Source organism: Ochlerotatus camptorhynchus, unplaced genomic scaffold (genome assembly GCF_037179485.1).
Source record: "Ochlerotatus camptorhynchus isolate MF236.1 unplaced genomic scaffold, CSIRO-AGI_Acam_v1.1 ptg000114l, whole genome shotgun sequence".
In the NCBI taxonomy this organism is placed as follows: domain Eukaryota; kingdom Metazoa; phylum Arthropoda; class Insecta; order Diptera; family Culicidae; genus Ochlerotatus; species Ochlerotatus camptorhynchus.
Genome location: NW_027040604.1, coordinates 3014511 through 3025838, shown reverse-complemented (window position 1 = coordinate 3025838; position 11328 = coordinate 3014511). Strand labels below are relative to the sequence as shown.

At 42.8% G+C, this 11328-nt stretch overlaps 2 protein-coding genes and 1 pseudogene across 2 annotated transcripts; 2 read left to right on the top strand and 1 right to left on the bottom strand.

Moving 5' to 3' along the window:
- The first annotated feature begins 1401 nt into the window (after positions 1-1401).
- On the top strand, positions 1402-3901 carry LOC135699713 (uncharacterized protein K02A2.6-like; annotated as a pseudogene).
- Positions 3902-3985: 84 nt separating this feature from the next.
- Positions 3986-4962, top strand: LOC135699712 (uncharacterized protein K02A2.6-like). The gene is made up of 2 exons (XM_065220001.1): positions 3986-4144; positions 4435-4962. Exons 1-2 carry the CDS (start codon positions 3986-3988, stop codon positions 4960-4962), a joined length of 687 nt encoding a protein of 228 aa, XP_065076073.1.
- A 5176-nt stretch (positions 4963-10138) lies between these two features.
- LOC135699681 (uncharacterized) lies at positions 10139-11087 on the bottom strand. The gene is made up of 2 exons (XM_065219974.1): positions 10970-11087; positions 10139-10887 (listed from the first exon to the last, which is right to left on the bottom strand). Exons 1-2 carry the CDS (start codon positions 11016-11018, stop codon positions 10475-10477), a joined length of 462 nt encoding a protein of 153 aa, XP_065076046.1. The 5' UTR covers positions 11019-11087; the 3' UTR covers positions 10139-10474.
- Between the last annotated feature and the right edge of the window lie 241 nt (positions 11088-11328).

Below are 11328 nucleotides of genomic sequence, written 5' to 3'. Positions count from 1 at the left end.
TTTTCAACAGAAATACATCAATTTGAAGTTGACCATTTAAGGGCTCATTTTAAGCCCCCTTCCTCCTTTGTCACGTTTTTGACTAGACCTTAAAACATTTTGAATCCAAACCCACCTCCCTTCCACCCTAAAATCGCGACGTAATGTATGATCGTGCCTATATTTATGTGTGTATTAACAATCCAACTCCCGCGGTCGGGCAGTAGCATTATGGATAAAATATCTCTGCAATCATGTTTGATGACTATAAGAAGCTTGAATCCGAAAGTTAGAAGGTGACAGCTCTACCGCAGATCCAAGAGCCTATTTGAAGAACGCAAGCATTTCGAAGCGATTTTCACACACGAATACGCAATACATTATTGATATTAGCAAACAATTGTATTGAAACATTCAATCAAGCAGAAGTGTAATTCTTGATTGACGCGTATTTAATGAGCATCAGCTAATTGATTACTGTCTTCCTAAACTCCACTATTTGCTAGCAACTGAAAGAAGTGGGACTCCATTTGGTCATTGTCACGCAATTCTTTTACAATTATGCTACACTTTTTTTCCAATTCCACTTTTTAATTATTTCGAATTTGAATTTAATTGTTAAAGAAAAAATCACGCAGCATTAAAAAATACGTCAATTTAGCAGCACGGCCTACTTTGATCCTCGTAATTTATGATATTGCTGAACTGAGCTCACTGGTAGCAGCTAAGCTGTCACCCGTAGATGCGCGAACCAGCATAAGAAAGAGGAACAACACATCAGATATGTTCGAGTCCGTCATCTTGTATCGTGTGCGCTTCCCGCAAGTCAATGTATACTTTTATTTTTTTTTTATTTTATTTTTTTTTTTTCAATTATAGTCACTTTAACACTCTTGGGTCATTCGTGACTTGTCCGGGGGTGACATTTGAACTCGTGACTTTGGCGTGAGAGGTATGGATGTTAACCACTACGCCGGGCTCGCCCCCAATGTATACTTTTAGTTCGTCATTTTAATAAAGTTTTATTTGCAAGTTTACGTTCGCGTTCATTTTATTGTACATGATGTACACGGCCACACCGTTAGCGCGTTCGTAACAGTGGCGACGTCGGAAAAACGAAATTGTTTGAGAACATTTCACGCGAGTGAGCGAAAGTGTTTCGTTCACGGAAGAGGAGAAGAATTGCGGACGACAGTATGTTTTCACCTGGGAGTGAACCCCAGCAACAATGGACTGCAGCAGGATCCAGCAACCGGGAGTGAACACCCAGCCGCAATTAAACCCAATCATCCGTCCGCCGATGCTCCAGCAAACACAACCTCACCTCCACCAGCAGCAGCAACAACAACAAAACATTCCATCGATAGATCCAGCGATGTTGCATTTTTTTTTCAGCAAATGCAGCAGCAGGTGCAACAGTAAATGCAACAACAAATGCAACAGCAGATGCAGCAACAGATGCAAATGCAGATGCAGCAGCAACAGGCGCTTTTGAAACAGCAGGAGCAGATGTTTCGGGCGGCGATGTCGGCTATCAACATTCAAGTGCCGACGAACCCTGAGCAAATTCTCGATTCGCTGGCGAGTAACATCCGCGAATTTCGGTACGAGCCGGATCAAAACGTCACGTTTGTTGCATACGTACGTGCGTTATCAGGATTTATTCGCCAAAGACGCCGTTCGCCTCGACTATGAAGCCAAGGTGAGATTGCTGCTACGGAAGTTGGGTCCTTCAGAGCACGAGAGGTACACCAATTACATCCTACCGAAAAGCCCCAACGAGGTGAAGTTCGACGACACGGTGAGTAAACTGAAAAGTTTGTTTGGTATGCTAGAGTCTGTGATTAGCAGACGGTACCGGTGCTTGCAAGTCACAAAGCAAGTCACTAAGGACTACAAAACGTTCGCCTGCCTGGTGAACAAACTGTGTGTCGAATTCGAACTTGGGAAGCTTTCGGAGGACCAGTTCAAATGCCTCGTGTTCGTCTGCGGGCTGAAAGCGGAAAGCGATGCGGAGGTCAGAACCAGGTTGCTGAGCAGAATCGAGGAGCGGAATGACATCACGCTGGAGCAGATTTCGTACGAATGTCAACGGCTTCTGAACTTCAGGCACGACACGGCGATGATAGAGGCAGCGTCTTCGTCGACAGCAGTGCAAGCATTGAAGCGGAAGCAGTTTGGTGGGAAGTATTCCCGCTCAGGACGAGGATCACCAGGTTCAAGATCCCCGAATCAGCGAGGTGCCGTTCCAGCAACGCCTTGTTGGAACTGTGGCGCCATGCACTATTCCAAGGACTGCCCTTCCTCAAAAATCGGTGTAAAGAATGTGGTCAGGTGGGCCACAAAGACGGGTATTGCTCAAGCGCCAAAAAGGTGAAATATCCAGGCAAGCGGTACTCATCCAAGCCGATGGTAACCAGAAGCGTGCAGGTGAAGAACGTCCGGAAGCGTAGGAGAATTGTGAAAGCAGAAGTCAACGGCAGGCAGATCAGTCTCCAACTCGACACTGCGTCGGATATCAGCGTCATTTCCGAGCAATCATGGCGGCATATCGGAAAACCCACAGCAAGTCCTGCAACAATTCAAGCCGCTGCATCGGGCAAACCCTTGAAGCTGAAGTTTCAGTGTTCCTGTGAAGTTGCAATCAAAGGGGAGAAGCATCAAGGTCGATTTTTCGTGGTCAAGCAGCAGCTCAATCTGCTTGGACTGGACCTAATCGATACGTTTAACCTCGGGTCGGTGCCTATGGATCAGTTCTATAATCAAATCAGCAGCTATCCAACATCGATCAGCTCCCTCCAAGCAGCTTCAATGATGCGGTGTTCAATGGTGAACCAGGGTTGTGCTCGAAGGCCAAGGTGAAGTTCACGTTGAGGGAATGTAAATCCCCAGTGTTCCGACCGAAGAGACCAGTGGCTTACGCCATGTGCAGTACCGTCGATGCGGAGTTGGACCGGCTGGAAAGTGCCAACATCATCACACCGGTCGATTTCTCGGAGTGGGCAGCTCCAATCGTCGTTGTTCGTAAGGCAAGTGGTGCAATCCGTATCTGCGGTGACTACTCCACGGGCCTCAACGATGCTCTGCAGCCGCATCAGTACCCTCTACCGCAGGACATCTTCGCTAGGCTGGCGAACTGCAAGGTCTTCAGTCAAATCGACCTTTCAGATGCGTTCTTGCAGGTGGAGGTGGATGAAAGCTGTCGAGAGTTGCTCACCATCAACACACATCGAGGTCTCTATCGGTACAATCGGCTTCCACCGGGAGTTAAGGCAGCATCCGGAGCGTTTCAGCAGCTTGTGGACACAATGCTCGCTGGACTCAACTGCACTTCGGGGTATCTCGATGATGTTCTAGTCGGCGGAGTCGACGAAGCGGACCATTGGCGCAACCTTCAAGCCGTCCTTCGTCGAATTCAGGAGCTCGGATTCACCATCAAAGCGGAAAAGTGCTCGTTTGGCCAGCGTCAAATCAAGTATCTGGGCAAGGTCTGCGTCCGGATCCAGCGAAAGTTGAATCTATCTGCAACATGCCAGCGCCGACAGACGTTTCTGGAGTTCGATCGTTTCTGGGAGCGATCAATTACTACGGGAAATTCGTCCCGAGTATGCGTACGTTGCGATATCCGCTGGATGAGCTTCTCAAAGCCGACAAGAAGTTCGTTTGGTCAGTGGAATGCGACAAGGCCTTCTCCACCTTCAAGCAGATTCTCACTTCAGATTTGCTTCTGACGCACTACAACCCGCAACGCGAGATAGTGGTAGCAGCGGATGCGTCATCGGTTGGAGTTGGTGCGACCATTAGCCACAAGTTTCCAGACGGGTCTATTAAGGTCGTGCAGCACGCTTCTAAAGCACTGACAGCCGCCGAGCAAGCCTACAGTCAGCCAGACCGTGAGGGCTCGCGATTATCTTCGCTGTGACCAAGTTCCACAAGATGCTGTTTGGTAGGAGCTTCACACTACAAACTGATCATGCTCCACTTCTTCGGATCTTCGGGTCGAAAAATGGCATCCCAGTCTATACGGCGAACCGGCTACGACTTCAACATTGTTTACGTAAACACAACAAAATTCGGAAACACCGATATCCTGTCCCGGTTGATCGATCAACACGTCAAACCAGAGGAAGACTTCGTCGTAGCCAGTATCATCACGGAGAACGATGTAAGATCCATTACATTAGATGCAGTTAACGCACTTCCTCTCAGTTTCAGGGCAATACAGCACGCCACCCGTTTCGACCCTGTACTTAGCAAGGTCTACCGCTTCGTCCAGCAAGGTTGGCCACAGTTAAAAACGACCATTTCGGACCGTGAGATCCAGCAATTCTTCAACCGAAGTGATTCGCTATCTACGGTTCAAGGGTGCGTGATGTTTGCCGAACGTTTAGTGATTCCGACCGATTTCCGGATGCGTTGCCTACACCATCTCCATCGTGGTCATCCGGTATCCAGCGCATGAAAGCGATTGCGCGCAGCTTCGTTTACTGGCCGTCTATCGACTCGGATATCGCTGCGCATGTCAAAGCGTGCCGTCACTGCGCAGTTGCAGCCAAGAGTCCGCCCAAAGCACCGCCGCTGTCGTGGCCCAAGTCAACGTATCCATGGCAGCGCGTCCACATCGACTACACTGGGCCTATCGAAGGAGAGTACTTCCTGCTTAGCGTCGATTCGTACTCGAAATGGGTGGAAATCGTCAGAACCAAGTCGATAACAGCCACTGCAACCATCGGAATCCTACGAAGTCTCTTCGTTCGCCTTGGTATGCCAGAAACGCTAGTAAGCGACAACGGTACGCAGTTCACCAGTGCCGAGTTCGCACAATTCTACCTCGAGAACGGTATCAATCACGTGACAACTGCACCGTTTCATCCGCAGTCCAACGGCCAAGCTGAGCGTTTCGTGGACACATTCAAGCGAGCGGTCAAAAAGATTCGCGATTTTAATAAAGTTTTATTTGCAAGTTTACGTTCGCGTACATGATGTACACGGCCACACGTTAGCGCGTTCGTAACAGATATATATATATCAATATCTTTCAAGGTGTGGTCATAACATTATTGATTTTTTTATAGTATCATTTATTTTCAAAGGCTCAATTGCGTTAGCTTTGCGGAGCCGTAATTCAATGTATAACAGCATTATTTCTTATGACTAAAGTTAGTAGAACGGGGACCGAATACTCGGGCCTTACTCGAGGTTAAGGACTACAATTTTTTAACAGGTTGGATGTGGACTTGGGATAAGGTACATGGGGGTGCATTGTCATTTTAACCTCGGTCGCCGTTGCATCGGTGAATGAACGTGGAAGAAGCACTGCAGTGCGGACAAGTGCTCTGAATCTCGAAAGGTGAATGGACAATTGATGGGACAACTGAAACGAAACACAAAAAGGGGCTATGTTGGGAGAACGATGACTTACACATCAATTTAATAAATTTATAAATATATAAAAAATGTTATGACAATAAAACATGTTTATCAATATTAAAGACTCACTGATCCTGCAATATCAGTATCACTGATCCTGCCTAGAGGGGGACAATGGGACAAAAGATTACCTTTACATTTCTGGTTGTAACTAAATTAGATTACAACCAATCAATGACCACGTGGAATGCATCGAACAGTATACTATTCGCTCTTTCAACCAACGTACGATTCATCCTTTCTGCGAATCCGTTTTGCTTGCAGGGAACAGACGACTCATGATGAATTAATTCTTTCCGCAAAAAGTTTCGAACACTTCGGGTGACGTACTCTTTGCCGTTGTCCGTAAGAACTCGCTTAATCCTTTCTCTCGTTGGATTTTCGTCAAAAGCCTTGTAGTCTTGAAGGGATTCCGAGCACTTCCGTATTTGATTTAAGGAAATATACAACTACTTTTCGGCTTGCGTCGTCGATGAAGGACAGGAAATAACGGCTGCCTCCCATCGACTCTGTCTCCAGAGGACCGCACAAGTCCGAGTGGTTGGAAAATCCACGCTCCTCTCAACAAGATTCGAAACAGCTTGCTTCGAATATTTCCTCCAGCACTTCAATTTTACAAAATTATCGTTATCATCAACGGTCTAAGACATTAATCACTAAGCTCTTATTATCGGTTATTTTCAAATCAGTATCCGTAACTGAACAAATGGAATCAAAATTATAATAAACGTGGTCAATTAAAGTTCTACTGTGCCTGAAAATACGCGTATATTCATTTACCGTTTGCTTTAAATTAAAAAAACTCAGCTAAACGCTTCAAATGATTCGAATTATGGTTGTCACGTCAATTATTATTAAAATCACCAGCTAATATATTTACTGGTCATGTTACTGTTACTAAAATTTTTACTTTTACTTGCACGACTATGTCTTTTTACAACATTAGCAAAACTCGCATTTTCTTAAAAAACATTATCATCATTATCACTATTACTAATCACTAATTTACGTTTTTTGCGTCCGGTATTTTGGTCCGATTCCGACTGAACTGTCCTAGATATACTGTGCTGGTCATTCTTTACAGCTAATTGTTTCTCCGCAGTAATTTAAAAAATTAGTTTTGCATACTGTCCAATTTCTCACAAATTAATTTTTTAATACCATTTACATTTCGGCTAATTTTTACCATCCCGCTCTTTAACGCGATGTCTATCTGAGCAGCAATGTGATCTCGCATGCCAGTGATCGAGTCCGAGAGTTGAAAAACATTCTTCATCTCTTCCTCTATCCTTTTGACGCGCGAGATCAGCTCATTCTGCTCGTCGCAGCTCTGATCTGATAGACAATTATCACACTTGAACAGAACATTTGCATTGTCCGTGATAAGCTTTGCCAGAGTCCGCGTAAGTGTAGTGTATTTGCAATGAAATACACGAGCACACTTATAGTACGTTCATACTATAACATGTTATAGCGCTATCTTGATGGTGGTTTCTGTGTTGCAATTATTTGACAACCGTTATAACATGTTATAACTCTCCTGTTGGAGCACTCTTAAATGATTGTTTACGTTCGGTTTAACTATATGCTTTATAAGACCTACGATAACGTTTATAGCACCTTAGTTAAACTGATTCACAAGAGCTATACAGAACGTGGAAAAAACCCATCAAAACAAACAATTGGGAGCTCTTATAAAACACCTGAGTCGATCAAACGTTGAATAATAGCTTCCAGAGTTGAACAAGAATGTAGTTGTATTGCCATTTGGTTAAAAGCTTCAGCTTGGCCAATAGATGCTTTGAAACACAATGTATCCACATGCCAAAATTGAGCTCTCAAGGACGTTGTTTACCCCCCTGACGATAATAGGTTAAGGTATTGCCGAAGCCAACATTTCCCCTATCATATAATCAACGATAACATTTCTAGATAAATTCTCTCATTTAATGATTAGAGAGATTAATTGAAAGAATATCAATCAAAGATTAAACAGATGCTTTTTACTACTTCCTCCATGATCACAGAATGTGAATTATGGCATAATTACATATTTTTTCAATGTGCACAAATAAATTAAATTAATAAAAACTGTACAAGCAATAATTTTGGCGTACCACGACAATTGTTAAACTAATTTTAATCTGTGAATATTGTGAGTACTTACACAACGGTTATTAAGGAGTCATTAAAAAGTGCTATAAACGCTTTTCACCGCTTGCTGTATAGTGATTATTTAGGAGTCATAAAAGAGTGTAACAAACGTTTCTCAGGTTCAATCTCTAATACATTTCGAAGCAGCTGTTAGGAGGTGTCTACAAACGTTGTATAAGAGCTTTCACCAAAACAATAAAGCTTGACTTTAAATATGTATCTATAAACGTTGTATAAAAGTTGCTTCTATCCGGTTGTTAAGGAGTCATTGAAAAGTGCTATAAACGCTTTTCACCGCTTGCTGTACAATGATTATTTAGGAGTCATAAAAGAGTGCAACAAACGCCTCTCAGGTTTACTCTCTACTAAATTTCAAAGCAGCTGTCAAGAAGTGTCTACAAACGTTGTATAAGAGCTTTCAGCAAAATAATAAAGCTTGAGTTTAAATATGAATCTATAAACGTTGTATAAAAGTTGCTTCTACTCCTATACCGCGTATACATTTAATGCTGTAGTTGAACAGGTTCTCCAAACCAGTGTAAACAAGAGTTTTACAGAAGTTGTAATAAACAAATTGAACAGTTATTATTCAGCATGCAGTTGAATATAATCACAATGGAAGCGTTTCTTCAACAAGAAATTGATTTTGGGTAAACGTTTTACTGAATACGTTAGACAACACCTTTGTGTTGCAGTTGTATAGGTTCTCCAAACCAGTGTAAACAAGGGTTTTATAAAAGTTGTGGTGAACACATTGTGCAATTATTATTCAACATGCAGCTGAACAAAATCAAAACGAAAGCGTTTCTTCAACTGGAAATTATTATTATTATTTATCTTTATTAGGGAGGCTTTCAGCCTGGGGCTGGTTCGCCTCCAAAACTGGAAATTGGGTTCTCTTGCTTACAGCGAAACCATGCCTCCAGAGAATTTCGATCCGCCAGCTTCCCTAATAAAAATTGTATGGTTAATTTGCTTAACGACGTGTTCTGGGTATCATCCAAACCATTTGTGGAATAGTTCAATGATTTGGGTTATCGTTCGTTTATGGTTATTTTTTATTAGGGTTGCACTCCAGCATTTCTGCCATCACCATCATTCGGAATGGATATCTTGCTTCCAGAACCTTTTCGTTTTTCAATATAAATTTTCCTCAAACAAAATCGCTTCTATGGCAGCTATACTGCCGATACTCGCATAATTGTCCCATCTTTGCTTGATTTCCTATTCATATGGGACAGTTATGCATTTATGGGCAGTATATCTAGGCTCATAACTTGATAAAAGTAGGCCTGACTTGGAAGAGGCTTGGGCAACGAATGACAAAGACTATTTTATTATTATCATGGCTTACTACTATCTACTTCAGTGAGCTTCTCTAACACATTTTACTAAAAGTTTATGTTTTACTATGTCAATGTACATTTTTTTTGTTCCACTTTTTGACGAATTATTGTTATTGTATCGTGTATTTTTTCTAAAAAGTTAATCCACTTTCCTACAACTTTGTCTCGGACGTCATTTCGATTGGATGAGCTGCTGTCTTGCTAGGATTTATTGAGAAATATCGAATACGCCATTTTGAAAAATTGGCCGAATTCCAGCACAGACTTCAAATCTAAAATTTGATTATTGTCTCTATTTGGCCTGGAACTGCTTATTCCTAAAAATCAAGACGAAATTCGGTGGATTTTTTTTTTAAATAAATCACTTAAGAACTATAAAATCTTAACAATAATTAAGGAAACGTACGCTTGCCAGATCCATAACACGACAGCGTCCGTTCGTATAGTACTTATTCCTACAATTTCAAGTTGAAAGTGTGTCTATTCACCTTGTTTTACCGAGACCATATTCCGGACTACAAAAAACAACTAAAGAAGCGGTACAAAAAGCTCACACTCAGCATTTTTGTTTGGAATCTCACCAGCCACGGCGGCAATGAGTCATCAGTTGAGGAGCATGCATTTGGTTTATTCGTAGAGTAATAAACGGTCATGCTTGCATAAATTAATGACTCGCGTGTGATAAGCCTATTGAGCAAACACACTGAGCGGCAGATAGCTATTCAAAGTCAAACAGACCTACGATGCCCAATCTTGGCTTTCTGCCAGTTCAGGGAGTGTCTTCCGGAATAATAATGAGGTCTAGATAGAGCTGGAATTAGGGCGTAACAGCTTAAGGAAACATTGACTTCGTTCGCCAATGCAATCACCATCGGGTAGAATTACTCTACCCGACGGTTATGTTGGTTTGCGTGGGCGTGCCTTGAATTCCTAAAAATCATCGAGAGAAGTCAATGTTTACAAAAGCTGTTACGCCCTAATTTCAGCTCTATCTAGATATGTTCGTCGTTTGGTTGTTCTGTTTCTCGTCCGTCACCGGGACCATTTATTTCATTCTTCACCTTCATAGGAAAGCAAAAATCAGCGAAAAAATATAGCACTGTTCATAATATTAAACCGATTTCGACGTCAATCGATTATTTTAAAACGATTAAATTCTAACCACCACGGGGAAAATTACGGAGGTAATTGGGTATATGTAAAAAAGAAAATCCATTTTGTTTGATGGGTCACATCGTCTCCTGAGTTAACAATTTCTGCAAAGCACATTTTGGTGTATCATTTCCTTTCTGCGTTGGTCTTCGTTTGATTCTGGAATCGATTTTCGATAAAAACGGTCTGGGTATCTATTTTTTTTGCAGTTGTCTTCTTCACTGTCACTATTTTCAAATGGTTAGCTCATCTACTACAAAGCACAATATCCTAGAGAGGAGTCTGTCATACAGATTTCGCTCCCTCCCTTCAATTTGAAACACGCGCACATATACACTAAAGCGTAAAAGATGAGATTGTAAGAGATGAAACGAGTCACGACTTGGAAGCGTGAGCTACCGCCCAGCAGCCCTCTACTTCAGCAGATAAGTTACAATGGCGACCAGGGTCAATCCCAGCAGCTTCAGGTCGAACCCGTATCGACCGGCGGAGTTGCAAGCATCCATGTCGCATTGACTGCAGAAACTTTCCTGGACGTTGTCCGACGAGAACTTGCCGTCGCAAACGTCCAGGGACTTGTAGATGCAACCCTTGATAATGGTCGACAACTCGCTGTTCTTTTGGTTGTACTTCAGATGGTAACACTTGTAGTCACCCGATGGAAAACTGATTGAGCTGGGCTTCGCCGTGAACAGCAATGCGGCTGAGGCCAGTGTGGTTCCAGCACCGCATTCCTCAATATCCAGAGGTTTCTCATTTTTTTGCACCCCGTTGCTATTGTCAGCTTTCACTTCAATGCCTTGCATGCATTTCAACGCGCTGATGGCTGCAGATGTAGAGAAAATTATATGCTATTAGCGTCTACTTCAATAAAACAATAATACAGGTGTACAATGCGAATATCTTACCCTGGATGCAGACCGTAGCCAGAACGACTCCTACAATCAAGTATTTCATCTTGTTTCTAGTGCAGTAATTGCTTATATGCAGATTAGTCTGAACACGAACAGATAGCACCTGCACCCGTTGTCAGTTAGATCACAAATGAAATGAAATGAGTCTGGACCGAAAGCGCCAATGCGTCGACTCTGGTTAAACTCAGTGGAGGGGCTCGCTTCGGCTATGTCTTATGTGCTTGTATTGGATTTCACTAAGGTAAATGTTCCAGCAGTAGCATCGTAGCAATAGTTACGGTATTGACCTTTTTTCCCTATTTGCTGGAAATTGAGGCGTAGTCCATAAAAAGCAATCGGAAAGGAAAATACTA

Excerpts from the sequence above, each read along its gene's own strand:
- LOC135699712 (XM_065220001.1), top strand. The coding sequence starts at position 3,986 with ATGGCATCCCAGTCTATACGGCGAACCGGCTACGACTTCAACATTGTT. Across the intron at positions 4,145-4,434 it reads GTATCATCACGGAGAACGAT|CGCATGAAAGCGATTGCGCG; the intron begins GTAAGATCCATT and ends TCCGGTATCCAG.
- LOC135699681 (XM_065219974.1), bottom strand. The coding sequence starts at position 11,018 with ATGAAATACTTGATTGTAGGAGTCGTTCTGGCTACGGTCTGCATCCAG. Across the intron at positions 10,888-10,969 it reads GGCTACGGTCTGCATCCAGG|CCATCAGCGCGTTGAAATGC; the intron begins GTAAGATATTCG and ends CTACATCTGCAG.